At 43.6% G+C, this 22,562-nt stretch overlaps 1 protein-coding gene across 2 annotated transcripts; it reads right to left on the bottom strand.

Moving 5' to 3' along the window:
* Positions 1-5,648: 5,648 nt before the first annotated feature.
* agfg2 (ArfGAP with FG repeats 2) lies at positions 5,649-20,050 on the bottom strand. Of its 2 annotated transcripts, XM_085266898.1 has the most exons (14): positions 19,680-20,050; positions 18,720-18,813; positions 16,495-16,610; positions 15,499-15,643; positions 15,004-15,124; positions 14,808-14,912; positions 14,356-14,388; positions 13,008-13,268; positions 11,295-11,367; positions 11,108-11,151; positions 10,802-10,894; positions 8,773-8,892; positions 6,851-6,921; positions 5,649-6,721 (listed from the first exon to the last, which is right to left on the bottom strand). In XM_085266898.1, the coding sequence occupies exons 1-14, from the start codon at positions 19,844-19,846 to the stop codon at positions 6,674-6,676; spliced, it is 1,491 nt and encodes a 496-aa protein (XP_085123024.1). In that variant the 5' UTR covers positions 19,847-20,050; the 3' UTR covers positions 5,649-6,673. The 2 variants fall into 2 exon arrangements, with proteins under 2 accessions (XP_085123024.1, XP_085123026.1); XM_085266900.1 differs by lacking the exon at positions 14,356-14,388.
* Between the last annotated feature and the right edge of the window lie 2,512 nt (positions 20,051-22,562).

Raw genomic sequence — 22,562 nt, 5'->3', positions numbered from 1 at the left:
GGGCTAGCAGGAGGGACTATGCGCTTACCTGCTGCTCCTTGGCAGGTAGCTCCATGCCCTCCTGGGTTTTAAATGCACCTTAGAACACATATGCATCAACACTACAATGAGCGGGTGGAGGGAGGTTTGGAGTCTTCTCCCACCCCCATTCTCTGCGGCCTGCTGGAGCGGGAGGGCTAGTAGGAGGAGTTGGCCGTCCGACTGCGGTCTGGGGTGTGGGGCCTCCCTGCTGCTGCGGAGTCGGGGTGGTCTGCCTCTCCCCACCGCAGGGAAAAGGGTAACACCACCTGGGTCTGGGTGCAATTCCCCCCTCCAGGGGCAAGGGTACCTAGACCCGGTTTGTAGAGTACGCTTGGGGAGTGTGATTGTGTGTACAGCGTCTCTTTATGTCTGTCTCCACGTTGGTTGAGTGTGGAGTGAGTGCATATGAGAGCATGAGGGTGGGAATGGATGTTTGTGTCTGTGTGTGCCTGTATGTCTGTGTCTATATGTCAGGTTGGGTATCAGACGCCACCTCTCTGGGGACACCTCAGGCCCTCCAAGGTTTGGAGGCCTATCTCCACCCACCACCACTTCCCCTGCTGGTGGCGGACTCCCTCAGGTGTCGGTGTGTTGGTGGTTCTTTGTGTCTGGGGGTGGGCGTCCGGGTACACACCGGCTCACTCCTTGGCGGCCGCTTGTCGGGGCCTGGGGCCTGGGGCTCGCTCGGGCCCCTTTGGAGGTGGGGTGCCCCCGGCCTCTCGGCCTGGGGCTCGGTCACTCAGGCACAGCTGGGGGCCGGCGGAGCTCACAGGCGCGTCACTGCAACTCCCCCTGACTTCTGCTCCGCGGCTGCTGGGCGAGCCCTCATCTGGGACTCTCCTCAGCTCTTACTGGAACAGTGGCGCGGCTGCCCCTCTGTTGGTCTTCCATGGTCTCTTGTGTTCTGGGGGCCTCTGGATGTCTGGAGTTTTGATCTCCTCCATACCCGCTTCACACCCTGGAGGACGGGGCTGTGGCCCCCCCACACTCCCTAGCAGATCATTACATGGAGAAACCTTTGGAATGCAAGCATGCTGATCCACACAGGTATGCACACATGGGTATTCACAGACGCGGACTAAAGCTTTCTTGGCTGCTGCCTCAAAGCACACTGTGCGCTGTCTATCTTGCGTGCTGCACAATATCGTTTATTATTTAGTAAATATTGATATCTATGACTAGCTAGTTTATTGTGATGGTGCTTTGTTTTCTCTATTATTATGTTACTCTTTGTTGTTTGCTGTCTCCTCTGTTTGTTTTTTTTGTTTGTTTGTTTTTTTTTCTCCATACAGGTGACCCAGGAGTTCTTTTTTTTTTCTCTCTCTTCCCCCCCCTTCTCACCGTCTCTTCTCCCCTTTGGTTTTCTTTCTTTCTCTCCCCCTCTTTCTCTCATTCATTCCCCCTGTCCTATTTATTTAAAAAAAAAAAAAAAAAAAAAAATGACAAAGGATGAACTGAAGCTCTGCCATCACGTAATGTCGCATACTGCTGTTTCTGATGTCATTTAGAAAAAAAGAAAAAAAAAAAAAAAAAAAAAAAAAAAGTTCATAGAGTAACCAAGCCAGTCGCCACATCTCAGTCCTACAGAAAATCTGTGGAGGAATCTCAACGTTCAAGTTGCCAAGCGTCAGCCACAAAACCAGAAGGACTTAGTTTCTGTAAAAAGACGAGTGGGCCAAAATACTGAGCTCTGTGCAAATCAGGAAATGACTTACTGCTGTGCTTACCAACAAGGGTTTCTCCACCAAGACCTACGTCATGTTTTACTTGGTTTTACTCAGTTGAATAAATAATTATTTCACTCAATCACATGCAGTTTATAACTTTTATGTTAAGTGGTTTTTTTGCCCAGTGTAAACAAACTGAAGTCATCTAGGCCTCCTCCGCCCCAGGGGCCTGGTTTTTGTGCTTGGTTGCGTCACGTTTGTGAAACACATTTGTTTTTTAAGAACACACCATGTCAGCACAAAGATAAAAAACAAGACGTTGGCTCCAGATCAGATAACATGACCGGTCTAACATGTCGACATTTGACTTAAGCAGCACAATCTTCTTAAAACAGCTGCAGTTTCATCAAGATTGGGGGCCATTGAAGGGCCATTCTTCCCTTCAATAATACAGTCGCTAATTCTTGTGCAATTAAAGACTTAAGTAGGCTTCAGCCAAACTTTCAGACTTACTGGGTCCTTTGTAAATGGTGCTTCATTTAAGTACAGAGGAAACCAAACTGTAACGCACAATAAATATTATAATTCTCTCCAACTGTTCTTATTAACAAGGCTGTTTTATGAATGGACAATTCATTGGCCATTAAGACTTGGAGCTATTTCTTTATATATGCTGCTCAAAAAATGAAGGAAACACTTAAATTAAACAGTGAAACATTCAAATTGAAAATCTTTACCAATACAGAGGTCATCATTGAGAACAAAATGATGTAACAACACTCAGCACTTCATGCTCAACTAAAATCACCGACCATCTGAGTGCTGGTTTTTTAAAAAAAGTGCAATTTCCGAATCACTACAGGGAGTGCAGAATCATTAGGCAAGTTGTATTTTTGAGGAATAATTTTATTATTGAACAACCATGTTCTCAATGAACCCAAAAAACTCATTAATATCAAAGCTGAATGTTTTTGGAAGTCGTTTTTAGTTTGTTTTTAGTTTTAGCTATTTTAGGGGGATATCTGTGTGTGCAGGTGACTATTACTGTGCATAATTATTAGGCAACTTAACAAAAAACAAATATATACCCATTTCAATTATTTATTTTTACCAGTGAAACCAATATAACATCTCCACATTCACAAATATACATTTCTGACATTCAAAAACAAAACAAAAACAAATCAGCGACCAATATAGCCACCTTTCTTTGCAAGGACACTCAAAAGCCTGCCATCCATGGATTCTGTCAGTGTTTTGATCTGTTCACCATCAATATTGCGTGCAGCAGCAACCACAGCCTCCCAGACACTGTTCAGAGAGGTGTACTGTTTTCCCTCCTTGTAAATCTCACATTTGATGATGGACCACAGGTTCTCAATGGGGTTCAGATCAGGTGAACAAGGAGGCCATGTCATTAGTTTTTCTTCTTTTATACCCTTTCTTGCCAGCCACGCTGTGGAGTACTTGGACGCGTGTGATGGAGCATTGTCCTGCATGAAAATCATGTTTTTCTTGAAGGATGCAGACTTCTTCCTGTACCACTGCTTGAAGAAGGTGTCTTCCAGAAACTGGCAGTAGGACTGGGAGTTGAGCTTGACTCCATCCTCAACCCGAAAAGGCCCCACAAGCTCATCTTTGATGATACCAGCCCAAACCAGTACTCCACCTCCACCTTGCTGGCGTCTGAGTCGGACTGGAGCTCTCTGCCCTTTACCAATCCAGCCACGGGCCCATCCATCTGGCCCATCAAGACTCACTCTCATTTCATCAGTCCATAAAACCTTAGAAAAATCAGTCTTGAGATATTTCTTTGCTCAGTCTTGACGTTTCAGCTTGTGTGTCTTGTTCAGTGGTGGTCGTCTTTCAGCCTTTCTTACCTTGGCCATGTCTCTGAGTATTGCACACCTTGTGCTTTTGGGCACTCCAGTGATGTTGCAGCTCTGAAATATGGCCAAACTGGTGGCAAGTGGCATCTTGGCAGCTGCACGCTTGACTTTTCTCAGTTCATGGGCAGTTATTTTGCGCCTTGGTTTTTCCACACGCTTCTTGCGACCCTGTTGACTATTTTGAATGAAACGCTTGATTGTTCGATGATCACGCTTCAGAAGCTTTGCAATTTTGAGACTGCTGCATCCCTCTGCAAGATATCTCAGTATTTTTGACTTTTCTGAGCCTGTCAAGTCCTTCTTTTGACAGCTTGGAGTAAGACAACATGCATGAAGAGGATGATGTGGACAAAATACTCATTTGCCTAATAATTCTGCACTCCCTGTATTAAATTATTATTATTTTTGCCAAGAAAAAGAGGGAAAAGTGCAACGACTTATTTGAATGTACACAAATAAATGGAAATAAAGTACACAAAGCAAAAACACAGTTTGTATTGTTTTAGTCTAACGAACAAAATCTGACCCTGCTTTCAGAAACACAGACCCAAACCATGACAGCAGTGTGTTTACAGATGGCTGTAGACACTCACTGTTGTAGCTCTGTCCTAACCTCCTCTATACTTTCTGACAATGATTTGACCCAAAACAAAGTTCATTACTCTATAAAACTGGTTGCCACTGATTTTTAGGGGTTTTTTAGTGTGTAATTTGGCACATCTCAGCCTTTTCTCCCAGTTCCCCTTTCTTAAGAATGTCTTGTGACACTTTAGATCAGGGATGTCAAACTCTTGGAGCAGTGAAACTCACTGAAAGACGTTTAACTGCACTTTTCATCCCTAAGATGTCTTAGTTCTAGTATCAGTACATCTCAGTTTTTCTCCATAACAGCAAACGCTTACTCAAAAAAAAAAAAAGTGACACAAAAAGTCATTTTAAAAGTTGCAGTAGTTCTGTCCAGCGATTTTAAAACAGAGAGATTTTGTTAAACCACACAAGTTTTTCCAGTTTACTACTACTGTTGACTCTTCATAAAACAACAAAACAAAACAAAAAAAAACAGGAAGGTTTCTGTCATGTAATTTATTACGTTGGTGTAATTTAAATAGTCACGGGGGAGATCTTTATCAGTGGGAAAAACTGTGAAACTTGTTAAAGTACAGTTAAAGTCCAAAAGCTATGTCCTCCTTCACATTTTTCAGTGACGTATAGTGGGCCCCACTGTAGTCTCTAGCGGGCCAATTATGGTCCCTGGGCCTTATGTTTGACACCCCTCCCTTGGTCCCCCTGTTACAGCTGACTTACAAATTGATTAAGTGATGTTTTGTTTTTTCCTGTTTCTCCATTCAGTTTTTGTGTGTTCCTATAAACAAAACGTTAACGCCTTCATGCGCACTCAACTAACGCTCAATATCTCCCACGGCACCTGAAGGCAGCATCCCTTCCAAAGCTAGGATTTCAGTCTTGGCGCTTCCACGAGTCCGTCCTTAAAAATCCCCCTTTCTGCTGAAATGTGAACACACTGACGCATGTTTGCAGGGGGGTGGGGGGGGGCATACTGATTAACACTGCAGAAGGTCGCATGACTGTAAAGGAAATCAAGGGTCACAGTACCTCATAAAACCTTAGGGAACATAGTGATTTATATTCCTGCTACTGAGTCCCGATTAAGCTGATATAATTCGATAGATGGACCATTTCCACTCGCCATTTCTCCCCACTCTCGTCTGCCTCTGCGTGCAGTCACCCCCCCCCCCAAAAAAAGGGAATGCAGCAGAGCTTACTTAGTGGGCATGATGTAGATTTGGATTCACACTGGATTTAATATTCCAATAAATATTGCAAAGGGGTCCCATTGTAGTCATTCTAGCGGCTCTAAAGGGCTTCTATATTTGTGCTGCACGCTTATGCAGTATGTATGTAGTTATGCAACATGCATCCAAAAGTAACCTTGCGCATGAGGTCAGAGAAGAAAACTGGATGCCTCACGCCCCCTGCTGTTTGAAATGCTCCACACAGCCGCATGTGCGTGTCAGAACCACGCTTGTCACAAAAATACCACCACACACTGTTTTAAGAAGCAACAAACTGGTTTTATGAACATGAATACTTGTAGTTACAAATACGCTCTTACATGAATCTCTTCTTTTATTTTTGGCAAAATAAGAGAATTAAACTTCATGTCAACCAAAGGGGAAAAAAAGCAGAATAAAGGTTTTGGTCCGGTACATGAAGCGATGAAGATCTTTATACACATTTAAGTTACTCTGACGTTGCTTTTACATTCAGTAGCTCCTTTTTAGCCCTCTAAGCGCATGCAGCCTGAGAGTGGAGAACGTAGCTCATCCTTTGCAAGGAAACCTGACAACAACAAAAACAAAACAAAAAAGAAAAGAAAGAAAAAACAGCAACAATGACGAATGCAAACACGCACCCGCGCTCACACCCCACAGAGACAAGCCCGTCTTATCTTCGGACACCGATTCACATGCATCAGGAGGCTGTTAAGGCTGTTAAAACCATCTGTGGATGCTCGTGATGCAGGGTCAGAGTCTCAGCTGGCTTCTCCGAGACTCAAAAGTTTTAAAGCCGGAGACAGCGCTGACGTACTTACTCACGGGCCGAGGGAATTTTTTTTATATCTCTCATTCCTTTTTTTTTTTACACTTCTAAGCAGGAGATGAAAGCAAATAGCAGCAGCAACACATGTGTGTGTGTGTAATATAGGTGAGTGCATCTCAGCAAAAAAGAAAAGTCGTAGAGGCGTCGTGACTCCCACAGAGCCCTGAGGTGGCGTCTACTGGCACACAAACACCTTTTGACGTACGTCACGTGGCACAAACACAGCAGGCCGACACTCTTGCACATACAGACAGGGATTTTGTGAACTGCATTCGCGCATTTTTGTTTGTTTTTCTGTTTTTCCTCTCCACAAACACGTAAACAAAGACAGATAGGGGAGGGAGGGCGGCGTGGATGCGCGACCCTCCCCTGAGGGGGGTGGGTGGGGGGTGAAAATACTCCAGAGGCATTGAAATGGCAGCAGCTCCTCCTTCAGTTCCCAGAGAGAGAGGGAAGGGGTGGGGAAACGGGGGGTCAGATGAAAGGATTTTTTGACGTCCCCCGACTGGGGTAAACATTCCCCTGCAAAGACAAGAGAGGCAGGGTGAGAACAGCAGCCCGGCTTACTTAGTATGCCATCGCAATTCACTGAAAACTGGCGAGAACTACCAATTAGCGCCCCCAGAGTGCACTTCGTGGAGGGATACTCACCGTGAAAGGGTTCACCGACATGGGCCGAGGGACTTTGGACTGAAAGTCAGACGTGGGGAAGGAGGCAAAACCTGCAAAACACACACACACACAGATATACATGATACAGGAAAATGGTGTGGCATGAAACCAGAAACCTGCAGCTCTAAACTGGGTGGGTCATTTTGGTATTCCTGGATTGCTGCTAGTGGACGCCACAGCGCGTCTCAGGAAAGACGAGCAGTCCCCGCTGCAGTGGGAGCTTTCCATTTGGGCCTCGTTTTAATAACCAACATATGGATCAAAGTATGGTTCCCCCCCCTTCCCCCCCCCAATTTTCACTTGAAGCCTTATATAGCACCAAATCACAACAACAATGCTTTATATTGTAAGGTCCTATATATAATAAGGACAGGTGTCAAACATCAAGCTGTAATTCGTAGATTTTGGCGTGGCCGCATCTGTGATCTGCACTGGTGTAAAGAGAAGCTTGTGCATGCATTTACTATGTTTTCAGCAGGTATGGTGATGTGTGAATGCACACACAGGCAGAGATATGGAAACAGAGTCATGTCTCTTCTAAACTCAATCTAAAAGTCCAGTTAAGTTTCATTTTTATGTGCTGTACGGTAAAGGTAGACACCACCATCCAAAATCTACAAAACTGTGAGATCGTCATGTTCAGGCCTGTGACGCAGGCCCACAGACACATGTGGAAGAACGACAACACGGCTCGCTTTTACATCAGGACATGGTTCGTTGAATCTCTCGCGCTATCAGGAGATATCATGATCAAGCTGCTGTGAGTTGGCTGCGTGATACAACTGTGATCAGAAGGCATTATAACCTTCTTTTCTTTTTGAGGGCTGGTTGCACGTGAGGAGGAGATGTCTTAAAATAAATCACATCAATAATTGTAAATGTCTGGGTCTCTTTTCTCAGTGTGGCCCTTAACTTGATGCTCGCGCTTCAGGAGGTAATAAAGTAATATGGTTTGTATTCACATAAAAACCAACTACCACAGCACCTTATCTTCTTCTACCTCCCATCTCTGTCGTCCCTTGTTAAGCCCACCACCTGCTCATCCTCATCCATGTCATCTCCCAGTACACCCAGCGTCTCTTCGTTTCCTACCCAGCACGACTCTGAGCATCTGTAGCTCAGTTAACTGGGCAGACGAAGTGCTTAAATGGGCAGGGTGGCACCAGGAAGACCACCAAGGGTAAACCGAATATTAGAAGTCATAGATCAGGTGAAGGAGGAACTACAGGACGTCTCTGTGTGGTCTCTGCACTGTGGTCGACCTCACAACTATTACAGCTACTTAGAGTCTAACTGACTTTATAAAGAGGAAAGAGATTGTTTGGCATTTTGACATGACTTTTGATTAAGATAAGATAAGATAGATAAGATTAAAAGTGTGATTTAAAATTTTTTTAATTATCAATCTCTGATGACTCAATGTGATTTGATGAGTATAAAAAAAAAACTTTTTAAAACTTTTTACATTTTTTGGGGCCCAGGGGGACTAGTATGCAGTGCAGTAATGAAGTTAGGTCTTCCTAATTTGGAAAAAACATTTTATTTTCTACAACTTTAATGTCTCACCTTTTCATTTACACAACTGATGCATAAAAATAAGATATTTTGTTAAATGTCCTTTTAAATTATTAGAAGATATTAGTTTTTAGCAATATAAAACAGATAAGTAGCGAATCCTTAATAGAGCAACAAAATCCAACAAATACATGTTTTTGTTTTGTTTTTACTAAATAATGACCAGACTTTTCATTTTTGGTCTATTTTGAGTTATTAAAAGAAGATTATGTAAATAAAAATATTAATAATAATTAAAAACTTGACTTATAATCCAAGAAAACAAACAAACAAACAAAAAAAAAAAACATCAAACAGGAGGACAAATAAGAGGCAACGAATCTCACCATTTGCTTCCTGATTGGTGGCTGACTCATGAGGAAATGCATTCTGGGTAGCAGCCGCTGGGAAAGCACCGGACGGAGGAAAAACGGAGGTGGGCGAGGTGACAAACGCACTGGAGTCACCTGGAGAAGCGAAACACCCACACATGCGGCGAAATTAGACACAGATCATTAATCCATGCAGAACACATCTGTCAGCTGCTCTCAGACTGACAGTAAAAGACTGTTTCCCCGTGTCTGTACCTTACACAGAGAGCCTACAGGAAACATAAAGCAGTAATGAGCCCTGCGACCAGTCAAGAGTATAACTGCATACATGAATACATGATACTGTTGAATAATTGAGGTGGAGCCGATGGAAAGCCCAGAGCTGCGAGGGTCTAAAGCTGAAAGGAAACAAACGCCAGGTTGTTTATTTGCATCATGAAACATCACAGCATCGCTGAGCATTCGTTTATCCACGTTGTGGTTAATGCACCAGAGAAGCTTAACTGAGATTTCAGCTCCACGCTGAGCCTTTCCTCTTACATATCTGCCTTTGGTGGGTGAAGTCAGTGACCCGAGTAAAAAGTAACGTTGCTAGCATGAAGCCTCAGTGGCTGTGAAAGCAGGTAGCTGTGTGCGAGCTTGTGTAATCAACCGTTTAGTGTGTACACAACATACACTTCAGTGTAGCAGCTCTACGCGTCGTTTTCACTGCCCTACAGGAAAAGAAATAAAGGCCCAGCTCACGCAGCTGATCTGGAGACTAAATGTTACCCGTTAATGGGCCGAGCAGAGGGAAAACACAGGAGCGTTTTTAACTTTTAAATAAGCACAAAAGGTACATTCAGACTCTGTAAGCAGGAACTAAATGCTTGAAATATGTAACCTATACACAGAGCAGAGGGATCAGTGTTTTATAACGGGCTGTGATTTCCTGTTTTTAAGTTTAGGCATTCACATGTCATTTAAGTCATGTAGAGTCAAGCTAAAAGACAAAAGTTTGAACACAAGTGTAGGTGCGCTGCCTCCTGACAAATCCATAGGACAGCCTGAGAGAGGAAATAAATATATCAGGAAAAATGTGATCGAGGAGAATATCTACAGTTCAAGATGAACACGTCTGCATGCCTAATTTGGCACGGTTGTTGACAGCAGACTGGTTGGCCTGAGTATTTCAGAAACTGCTGATCTACTGCGATCTTCACACACAACCATCTGTAGGGTTTACAGAGAATAGTCTGAAAAAGAGGAACTATCCAGTGAGCAGCCGTTCTCAGACTGCTACGAGCTAATAGGAAGGCAACAATAAGTCAAATTACCCAGTCGTTAAAAGCGAGGTATGCAGAAGAGCATCCACTCCAAACTTGAAGCAGATGAGCTACAGCTGCAGAAGACAACACCGCATGTCACTGCTATCGCAACAGAAGACACAATTCCCGTGGGCTCATTAAAATTAGATAACAGAAGATGAGAAAAAATGTTGCCTGGTCTGATGAGTATTGATAACCGCTGCAGATGGCAGAGATGGAGTCAGAATTTGGTATAAATAACATGAAAGCATGAATTGTATCAATGGCTCAGGCTACTGGTGGTGTAATGGTGTGCGGGATGTTTTCTTGGCACACTTTTAGTGTTTTAGTACCAACTGAGCATCATTTAAATACCACAGCCAGCCTGATTGTTGTTGCTGACCATGTCCATCCCTTTATGACCACAGTGTACACATCTTCATATAACACATCATGTCACAAAGCTCAAACATTGGTTTCTTAAACATAGCGATGAGTTCACCGCACTCCAATGGCCTCCACATTCAACAGGTGGAACAAGAGATTCACATCATGGATGTGCTGTGCGATGTCATCGAAGAACAAAGAACTAAAGCGGCTCTGAAGGTAAAAAGGGTTTCAACCCTACATATATTTTTTCATGTGGTAATTATTTCTTTGCCTCCACCACAGCGGTGGTTATCTAACCAGCTCAAGCTGCTCTAACATCTTAAAAAGTTGCAGCAGGAAGTTTCAGAAAGAGTGAGCATGGGGCTTACCTCCTGAGGCGTTACTGAAGGGGTTACTGGGGGAGAGGGCGACGGGCTGCTGGGAAGCGGAGCTGGAGCTGGAGCTGAATGGGTTGGGGAAATCTGAGACACACGGGTTGGGGGGAGAGAGACAGGGAGATAATTCAGTGTTCTGCCCGGGGGTTAACGGGTTACATTCCTGCCTATTCAAGGCAACACTGCTCTGATTTTCACAGTCTAATCTGGAGTGCTGGACTGTTTTTGAAGAGGAGGGAACTGAATGTAAATAGTGCAGGTTAACAGCAGCAATCGATGCAGTTCGCACTCGGCACCTACTTGCAAAACTTTGGGAGCTGGAGACGGTATCGACACCAGGGGAGCTGGGGAGAAGTAGAAGAAAAGAGGGGGGGGGGGAGGAGGATCGATCAGAATTTGACCTTTAAACAGCTCCACAAGAAGAAAAGTTAAAAATCTGCCATGTTTAACAAAAGCTGATTTGACAAGGCTGCATTTTTTCCTCTACCTGGCAGGAGTTGAGCTGGATGAGAGCCTGCTGCCGAAGATGGCGCTGTACTGCGGTGGGCCGCCAGGTGGAGCTGCAAACAAGCATTTCCACAGGCATCACAACACAACCAAACACAACGTCAGGCCCAACATGAGCCCCGGTTTACGAGCTCGAGCAGTGCTATGATCTTGATATGTGAGCAAAAACCTTTAAAACAGTCCAAACTGCTGATCCCGTGCATGCAAGTCATCACAGAACAAAAGAATTACAAACGCCCTGAATAAAATATCATCTTCAAGTGAGCCGAGGCAGAAAATCAATAACCTCCCTACTCTGCCAAGCAGGGGAGGCAGCGATGACGCTGGAAAGCAGCAGAGCTTAGCAGGCCTCTCACACGAATGCTGTGCATTAAAGCAGCCGGCTTAGTTATAACGCAAACACAGCTGATTCCAAAACCTATCAACAAGGTCCTTTGAATCACGCTGTGCACGATCTGGAGCAAACACAATGAGCATAATTCAGCTGCTAAAAGCCTTGGCATTTGGAGTAAGGATGTTATGCAACCAAGCTGAGCTGACCGCGACAATCTGCACACGCGAAGCCCTCAAATCAAACTATCTGTTACACAGTGCTGGAAGATGTGCTCGGGTCTTTATTGAAGCCAGAGTGCTACTGAAACAATGGGGAAAAAGTAATCAGGTCAAGCTGAAGCAAGGTTTAATTATTCTCTGTTCAGGCAGGGAGTTTAGTCCCTCCTCCTGATTAGTCAGAGAGGTTGTGAGAGGATTAATGAGACTGGAAAAAAAGAAAGTTCTTCAGTTTATAAAATTGGATTCGTTTTCTTGAGTTAATTTTTTCTTTTTAATCTGTGTTTGACAGGACAGTGAAGATTTTTGAGTGGGGGGCCTGGAGGACCAGCACTTTTTGGTAAAACTCAATCCACAATCAAGTGGAGAGACCGAGTCGAAAATACGAAGCCGATGGTGCAGTTCCTCTAATGGCCACTCGAGGCTCCAAACCCGATTCAATCCATTAAAATCCCCAACTTTGGTACAGAAACCTTTTCAGTTTCTACGGCCAATCCCCCCCCCCCCACACACACACACACACACACACTATTACACATGGTGGGAATTTTTGTTTTATCATACCCTGCCCACAAACAAATTAAGGTTACTCGTCATCAAGGGGTGAGGTCACTTTGAGTAAAACCTGGACGTAGGCTAGCCAACTACCTGTCTGCCAGTCTTTAGCTAATTATAGTCACAGTAACTCTCAAACATCTTTGTGGTTTTGGTCCCTTTAGAGCATTTATGATGCAAATACACCTTCCTGTGTAGTCAACTGCACTCACATCCCTTACAGGAAGTGTGTGCAACAGTTTCGGTGAGTCATATTCTAATATTTATTACTTGGTGTCACTTAAGACTAATTTGCACATCCTGTCTCCGTGTGTGAAACGCTTGCTAGTCTCATGTTAGAACTTAACACTCCAGCTTCCTGTCTCTGTATGGTCACCTGTGGTTACAATAAAACAAGGCAAAGCTAAAGTTAAGATTTAAAAAAGAAAAAAAGAAAAAACAAGAACAGCTATCGTCGTCTTTTATATACAGTCTATGTGCACACCTTACACAAATACAAAAAGCTGTGAAATAAATGCAACTATGCAAAAGCCTCTGAACTACACTGATACAAAAAGTATTAAAGCTTCGACTGATAAAAACATCGTACCTGTGACCGATGTTGTTTCAGAGAAGACGCTGTCCAGCTGTGACACGGCAGCGTACCTATCCTGGGCACTGCCGCTGCTGACCGGCGGTGTCGTCTGACCTATGCCAACAGGCTGCTGTTGCTGAGGCTGCTGCTGCGGCTGGGACAGAGACTGAGGCAGAGGCTGTGGTTGGGGATGGTTCAGACCTCCAAAGTCCACGCTCAGAGACTTGGGGAAGGCCCTGAAGGGGCCCGTAGCCCCCGAGGCCGACACTGTCCGACCTGAAAGAGAGATCGCAGATTAGTATGTACTAACAGGTAGATGTTTAAAATGTGATTGTTCGAACCTGAAGCATCAAATTCAAATAACATACAATAATTCGCAAGTAACTCTCACATAACACAGCCCATTCACTACATATAGAAGAAAATTATCTCACGCCATGTAAAGATCCTCATGCTATGAGGTGTAGAAATAGCAGCATTAGCTTAGACTGTACTAAATAAAGCACACACACTCATCGTGTTTAGGGATTAAAAAAAAAAAAAAACACCACAGGAAAGCAGCAAGCCAGAAACTTCTTAGATGCAATTGTTAGAAGTTAACAAAGACAGGAAATGACGTTTAACATCAGTGTTTGTAGCAAAATATCAGAGTCTGGATCAGCCAGTTAGCTATGAGCATGGGATCAGAAGTTAAAATCCAACATGGTCTCCATGAAGACACAAACACCAGAGCAGAATGGACCTGATGCAGCTTATCTGCTGGTATCTGCATGTTTTTCCGTCTTTGAGAGCATACCTGAACTCCCTAGCATATTGTTGTGGGTGTTAAATGTGTATGGCGCGATTACAGCTGTGCCCTACATAGTTCTGAAGTGCTTCAACGCCAACGTGGTGCGAAATATCAGCGGCCCTCTGCTGACGGGGGCAGCAGCAGCAGCTCCGGCCTAAAAATAGCCCCACTTTAAACTTGTTCTTTTTCCTCTGAGGGAGGGAACAGTGTGTGTGTGTGTGTGTGTGTGTGTGTGTGTGTGTGTGTGTGTGTGTGTGTGTGTGTGTGTGTGTGTGTGTGTGTCCTTGACACTCCTAGGCTTCAGATCTGGGCTTTGAAGTGGGAAACCTGAGTGATACTGGCCAGCCACGACTCGCTGGCTAAATGAATACAGAGTGCTGCGTCGCCTCTCCCCTCAGGCCGCTCTGAAACAAACCCCAACTCACATGCATGTGATGCTCGCTAAGCACCGCCGCGCCCCGCAGATTGGCCATCTATTATGAATGATACAGCATTGGAAGAGCTTATTGATTTCAGCATTCACACGAGCGCACACGCACACACTCAAAAGCATCGGCCGGAGATGCATCTTACCTAAAGTGAAGTGGTTTTTGAACGAGCTACTGGCTACGTGGTTGGAGAAGAGAGGGAGAAGACAGAGGAGAAAAGAGGAGGGGAGATAAGGAGAAACAAGTGAGTGCCACTGGCGTCGCATGAATCTGCCACTCGCCGGCTCTGATGAGCGGAGAGCGACATCAGTGAGAATCAGCGAAAATATTCAATGATCTTTACACCGTGAACGATGCACTGCCAAATGTTCTTGCTAGAGGCGTCAGGAATAGAACAGAGAAAGCACAGTGTCTATTTTTTAACCAGGAATCTTTCCTAAGATCACATAAGAGGAGGAACTAGCTTCCCAAATACAGCAAACACTGTGGCACTTTACTACACAGCTGGTAGGAGACACATTAGTAGTAAACTTGTGAAAGCCTTCATAAGTTTACTACTAACAGTGGCACAAAGCATCCAGTGGGCGGAGGGCACACCTGAAGGCCGTGGAAGGGCGGGGAATGAGGGACCGTGGTTCTGACCTCCCAGTGTTGACGACAAAGAGCCTGGTCGCTGTCTTTCTATCCCACACAGGGTGGGATCTTCGTAGGAAAGAAACAAAAGATGCATTAAAAACAATTTTAAAAGAAGAGATAAGCACATGACGATGCCACAAACAAATCTTCCTCTCACCTTTCAGAGGGGGGTCTCTAAAGCTTTGGGAGCGCGACGGCCGAGCCGTGAACGCGTCTGTCCGCATGTCGGCGGGAGAGATGGCGGGGGCTCGATCCCAAGACGGCAGCTGGGACTGAGACTGGAGGATGAGAGATCGAAGGAGACAGAAGAGAAGCAGATGGAGGGTAGAAAGAGAGACACAAAGCCAGAGGAAGTGAGTCTCTTTCATCCTTTCTCAATAATTCATAAGCAGAGGCTTTGAAGCCGAGGCTACCTGGCCCTCCGACTGTCCGAAACATCAGTCTTTGTCTCTGTGCCGCGGCGAATTCAGGTCATTTCTTCACTTTCTATCCTTTTTTCGATACCCTTTGAAAATCTCCTCTACTTTCCCTTCCTCTTTTTATTTATTTATTTAAAACCACACACGTATACCACCCTCGTCTTCTCACTTTCACTCCCCTCACTTTACCTCCACCCGTTTCACAGACAACTACCACACCTTTAGCCTCTTACCAGTGGTCTCGTGGCTCTGGCATTTGGAGGCATGTTATGGGATAGACCCTGGCTCGCTAAGGGACCATGAGAAGGGGGCATAGCCTGAACCCCTGGACTCCAAGGACCCTCCATATCTCTCCGGTTCTTACTTTTGGAAAAATGCCTGCGAAACACAAATGATGCAGTGTAACTAACCAGTCTCATTAGCAACACAATTAAAGCTTGACATCTGGTCATTTATTTGCTAAACAAGAAGATTGAGAGCATTCTCTAAGCTTGAAAATAAGCAGCTATTAGCCTTCAGCTAATTTTTCTGAGCAAATATCTCTTATTCAAACATGGAAAGCCTAACTTTAACACAACCCTAATTAGCTATTGTTTTCATTTTACTTTGTGTTCCCTTTTAACCTCTCAAAATTACTCTTTTTACAGTTACACTTTTAAATATGTTTATTGCACAAGCAGAACAGCCAAATGCTAGCAGCTCTGTAACACAATAAAAACTGAGCTAAATGCTAACGTCAGCATGCTATCATGCTCAAAATAATCATTCTAATTAATTTTCTTTTTATAGCCATTTGCATTTGTACATATGTACAATACTGAAAGGGTTTTTATTTTTACTCATATTACCCTTTAACAGCAGGAAGTACAGCACTCTGCTAATTAGCAAGTTTGCTACTTTAGTTTGAAATATTAGCATGCTAACATTTGCTGTTTTTAAGCTGCTCTGTTTTAAACAGACTAACATATTTACTCAATAATGGTGCTAATTAAAAAATATTGTAAATAATAAACATTCTTACTGTAAAAGGTTTTATTTTGTTATTTTAAAGGCTTTTAACTATTAACATGCAAACTTGAACATTTGCTGGGCTTTTTTAAACCGAATTTTCTACATAAAAATTGATTTAAAATAAATAAATGAACTGAATAAAAATTAAGATGCTTTTCTCTGCTTCCATCAGTATATATTATAATTTGGTTATATGCAGGCGGAGGCCAAGCTCTCACCATTTTTTCTTCTCATATTTATCTTGAAGGAACTCTTTGAATTTCTGTGAGTCCTTCATGTCGGAGCAGCCGTCATTCTTTGGGTCAAACACGCACAGCCACGTCCTTCTGCCCACCTGAAGACACACATTTCCAAGAAGTCACATTAAAACCACGCTGCTTGGGACTGATCCATCAAAAACAAAAAGAGGGTTAGTGAGTTTCCGATTCCCTGAGTAGAAAATGAGAGCAATCCCTGGTTTTTGTTTGACATTTAATCTCAGAGAGTCTCTCAGATATACACACAGATTTTCTCATCAGTGACTCATCTCCGGTGCAAGAGTGCAGCAAATATTACTGGCAGCGAATCATGACTGACCGGATCACTCTTCAGAGGATGATGAGAAAGGAAAAGCTGGACGATGCACACCTATGCTTCTCTGCACATTACACTTGACTCACAGACCCCGGCCAACAACAAGCTAATAAAAACTGATAAGCACTTGTGCTGATAGCCTCAAACTCTTTACCACTTACTGGTATATGCTCAGCAGAGAGAGCTGCCTGAACCAGTGGCTCCTGAAGTGGATGCTGTGAGGGGGGGGGGCTTATGCAATCCAATCACATTTCAGCACCAAAATGAGGTTTAATTAACTTGGTAATTAAGTTTTCAAACTACAGAAATAAACAATAATTACCATAATAATCTAAGTTGAAGTAATTGTAGCTCAACCAGCTGGACTGATTGGTATTATATTAATATGGAAGTTGGAAAATATATCAAAACTTCATTTTGATGACGTGAGGGTTTTATTTCTTTTTATATCGAATTTCTAGGTTTTTCTGGACCAAGACGAACCGATTTGAAGCCTTCATTTAAACTCTAGAAGATAATGTCAGGCTTTGTTAAATAATAAGTAATAAGAGATATCACTCAGTACTGACAAAAATAGCTAAGCTGCATAAAATGAATCCTAAAATAGCCTGCTGATCTGCACCACTGGTCAATTTTCCAGGCTTCTACAAAGAAAACAGAGCGATATCATTAATACTTCCAGTATTTCAATAAAATGCACTGCTGCTAATGATGCGCTATTCCCAGAATTGTTACACGAGAGTAGAAACATTTAAAAATTTAAAAGGATTTCAAGAGCTGGACAAGGTATTTGTCCAGCTCTTGAATCACAAAGTTAAAATCATAAAGTTATTAAAAAAAAAAGAAAAGAATGTTTAGTTCCAACACACTCAGGTCAGATAAAGGGGGAAGTGCTTTTTATATGTTATTATAAAAAGGCTGTACAGGTACGGCCCACTTTTGGATCTAACTGTAGCCCAAACACTCAAATAAGTTCAACACTCTCGGCATAAACAAACACTGAGTAAACGGCAAGTTCACCTCTGTACCATCCTCTGCCTCAGCTCCAACTGTTATCAGTTACAATCCTGCAAACGGCCGCTTTTTAACGTAGCTGCGGGTCCCGACGGACGTGCAGAAAACAGCATTTTCTTATGACGCACCACGGATATGAAGCACTTTCCAGAAACATATAATTTCAAGTATTCTCATATTAATTGTTTAGTTTATTTAAAAAAAAAAAACATCACACAGAACGTTTGGTAAGAGACACGGTTGTTTTTCTTTGCATTTACATAAATATTTGGATGTTTTATTTGGCTGGGTCTCTGTTGTGAGAGGGTTCTGATGTCACCAAACCCTGCTAGTTAAATAAAGGTAAATAAAGGAAGAGATTTTGATAGGGTGCTTTTGTTTGACTTTTGGTTAAAATGGGGTCTGTTCAGAGTTTAAACCCTGGTTTTAAAAAAACACACACACACAGAAAGGAAATAGATCGTGGTTTTGTGGGACATAAAGTGCCCCATCCTTTTGTTTCTTGGCACAGTATGAGGTTGGCACTAGTATTCTCCCCCCCCCCCCCCCCCCCCCTCCTCCTCGTCCAAAAAAAAAAAAAAAAAAAAAGGCACTGCCACAAAGACTGGTTGGACTGGTAGTCTCAAGGGGCGTTTCACATTCCATATCAGAACCACAAACAGACAGTTTTAACCTTGAATTTGGACCAAAGAAGAGGAAAAAAAAGGAAATGGTAGCTGATGTCCTCGGACGACTCCGCAGTGTCAACAACAGGAAGAAATCACATTCAGCTGCACGTCTTTCTTTTTTTTTTCCTCGAAGTTTTCTAAAGTGAAGCAAACACGATGCATCGGGCCCCAGCTGGGACTTCACTCACCTCATTGCCATGGTTTTGGAGGAATTCTACTTCCTGTTGGGAGAAAGTTGTCATGGAGATGGACTTGACTCTGTGGGGAGGGTTGAGGCCTCTCCTGGGACACAGAGGAGAGATGGATGAGTCAAATAAAGGAGAGAAATGGGAAGATTTGCAGTCAGCCCTCACCTCTAAAGACAGCACAAAGGGGATGGAGCAGGTGGGAAAGGAAATATATCTGACACGTGACCGTGAATCAAAGGACAGATTTGTTGTGGAGAAGACAACATACACACACACACACACACATACACGCACACAATCGTGACAGAGAGAGACACATGTCTTCCAGAAGCTCCTATTTTCTTCATGCTGGGGACATAAAGTGGGACACTGTTGTACATGTGCAAGATTGCGCAATGACGCACACTGAGTGCCGAAACCGTCTTCCTGAAGAGGAGTGCCCGGGACTAGGCTGAACATGCAAAACAAAGTGTGACAGCACACAGGCGCACACACACTCTCTCTCTCACTCACTCACACACGCCCACATTGAAAAGGAGCCTAGAGAAAGAGAGAGAGAAGAGAGAGAGAGGTGGTGTCAAACCTGCACCATGACGAAATGAAACGTAACTCAGAGCTGGAAAATGACCAGCTAGCGGTCTGTCGGTTATCAAGCTGTTGGGAGACACGCACGAGAGAAAGAGAGGGAGAGAGACAGAGAGAGGTAGACACTGCGTAAATTAATGTGTGCACACATCCTCGGCTGTTGCATAGCACCAACAACCCCTGTTAACGTCAGGAGAGGGGAACCAAATGATACACATTTGTCCGTGGCTGGGTGGTGCACGGCGTAATCTAAGGCCTGGTACTTTTACTCTATCAGTATCTGGCTGCCCCTCACACTGATGCTAAATGTGCAGTAAATAAACCCGCCACACACCCCTCCCCACCCCCGGATGGGGCGGCGGGGTTTGCACTCACAGCATTCCGGAGCACGACGTGCAGACGAAGCTGCCCACGGTGATGTCGGTGTAAGTCACCCCGGGCTGGTTGCACTCGAAGCAGTGTTTGTTTACTCCAGACTGGGCCAGCTCCCGGACCTTGCGGGCGCAGATCTCTTGGTTGTCCCGGTGCTTACGGTTCGACATTTTTTTTAAAATTATTCTGGTCGCCGCCTGTCACGCAGGCTTCCCCCCCTCCCCGGTTAACACTCCGCGGTCCTCCTCCCGGATCCCCTCCGTTTACTCCAAGGAGCACCTCACGCCCGCATTATGGAAACGCTTTTATGCGGCTTCACCCCAAACGCAAGGCTGCACGGACTAAAGGCGCGTCAAGCCCTGAGCGACCCACCTGCAGCATAGCGGAAGCAGCTCGGGTTACCTTTCAAAATAAAAGCGATTGACAAGGGACTCTCGAGAGCGACTGTGACATTTTTACTTTTTGGTTGCCTGTTTCTTTAAAAAAAATCGTTCCAGCATAACCACTTGGTTATCTCATCAACTGTTTTGTAGGTCAAGGTATTTTCCAGTTATTCTGTGGGTCACAGTGAATCAGCTGTATTACTCTTAGTCTGCCATAAAGACGCTGAGAAATAAAAATCATTAAAATGTCATAAGGATCGTGTGATATATTCAAAGTTTCCTTTCAAGCCTGATCTTACTTTTAAAGGTAACACCTGTTTATTGGTTTGGAAAATAGCAGCTGGGTCATTCCTTATGAAATCAGTCAAATATGAAAAAAGTGACTCAGAGCAGATCTTTCATATGCTATAAATGGTTTTACACACATGGTAATGTTTTCCTGAGAACCGGGGGGGAAAGTATGTTTCAGTTTATCTTATTTTGTCCGCTACAGAGAACCTAATGAATAGGCTCGATCTCAGGAGGATATGACCTACTTTCTATGGTTTCTCCAGCGAATCAACAGAAAATAAAACATCCAGCATATCAATCATGGCTTCTGTTAGTGTACAGGGATTAAATTGGTACAGATTTACTATTGAGACTATGATATATCCCATATCATACTAATTCTGTCTCACTTGGAGATGGGTTAAAGTAGATTTGCAGTTTTTAACAGAGCTTAAAAGTGCCAAATGTTGACCCACCCCATGTATGAAGACCTGTAATTAGAGAACATTACAGAAAATCATGTGATGCATCAATATGATCATCTGTATTTACACCTTGGCAATGAACTATCCACATTGGCCTAAATGCTTTGTGTAGCTATGAGAAGGGCCTGGCAAAAAAATAGATAATTAAACATTACTACAATTTCTACAACTTGGTGGCGACTGCAGTTTTGCCTTTTATTTAAGTTGGTTATATCTTATTTGTGTTTTATCAACTAATATACACATACATTTTTACTTTATTATAAATAGCCACTATAGAATAAAGCCCTCCAACAAAGCGTGTGCTCCTAGCACGCTTTCTTTTCAGGAGTCTCGTTTCGTGCTTTACTTTGAAAATCCTGCCGGATGTGACCCTGTTTATTCTGACTGGTTTGGCTCTTGGAGAGATGCTGAGGGGATCTCCTGTCAAAGACAAACAAGAACCTGTCGAGTCGCCAAGTTTACTTCGCACAAAACGGTTTTATTTCTCCTTCCGAAGCGACCGTCTGTCGCTACGTGCCGTCTGTGCCGCGCTATCAGTGTGCGCTATTTACGCACACGCCCCCCTTTACTGGCGCAGGACTTGCACTTTGCTTCTGCTGCCCGCTCTGGAAGGGGGGCAGGATGTTTTTAAGGGCTTAGATACGTTAAGTTGAGAAGCTAAAATTACTATTTAATCCTTTATAGTTGTCAGTTGTGTAAAACACATGCGGTTTTCTGTCCCCGTCTTTATACGTTTCACACACACACACACACACACACACACACACACACACACACACATATATATATATATATATATATATATACATCTTTGGCATGGGAATTTTGGTGAAGGCCCTACTTTGAAACGTTAAGGCTGGTACACTTCTGAAATCACTTCACTGTTTATTTTGATGAAGCAACTTGGCAACAGCATACCTAACTACGCCCTTTCCGTGTCGCCTGAGAAAATACATGTGAGAATCACATCATTTCCCACTGAAACAGGAACAGTCTGGACACCGAAGGCGTCACTCTGCTGTGATCTTCCGACACCCAGATTTTTAGGGAATAAGGGGAAAAGAACAGTGACGTGAAAGCAAAGGAAGAAAGAAAAACATCAGTACAGTTATGTTGTTGTCTGATGAGATAGGCGAGCCTGCAATGATTGTTTCTGATCAGCAGGGGGAGCCACACACAGGATCGGATAGATAAATAGAGTATTTTTGTGCATTTCGACACGGTGGTATGATGGAGGTAGACAGAAGAGTCCTCTGAGCCACTGTAATTACACCTCCACGCAAAGTAGTCCCACACAAGTTTGTGGGAATGATAACGAAGCCAAGATTGGTTATTTAATGTTGGCCAATAGTTTGTTGTGCTGGTTTGTGAAATGTATGGAAGCCCAACTCTGCCGGGACAAAAGTGTAAAAAGTTATACTTTTTATGTTTTTGCATTGTAACTTGAACGTGTTAGATAATAAGCGATGATGATTTACTCTTTATTTTCTACTATCATTCTAACATAGAAAGCCTCAGTCAGCTGTACAGTACTTACTCGTGTTTTTTTGAGTTAGCCATTCTTTTGAAGTACTATCGAGGTCCTTAGTGAGTAGGTTGCATGTTTTTTTTTTTTATTTAAGCAGGGATTGTACAAGTCCGATAACGTCCACTTGGGTACCAGTGAGGTAAAGCTCATCATCAGATGGTCCTGTGTACATCCACATACCTGCCTGATTTTTGGGATTGTGCAGACTTATCCAAGG

The sequence above is a fragment of the Mchenga conophoros genome, linkage group LG3 (genome assembly GCF_057382185.1).
Source record: "Mchenga conophoros isolate Kocher_MC1m ecotype Shallow Benthic linkage group LG3, M_conophoros_male_GT1.1, whole genome shotgun sequence".
Lineage (NCBI taxonomy): Eukaryota > Metazoa > Chordata > Actinopteri > Cichliformes > Cichlidae > Mchenga > Mchenga conophoros.
Note: the sequence above shows the minus strand (reverse complement) of the source record. Positions and strands in the feature narration are given on the sequence as shown.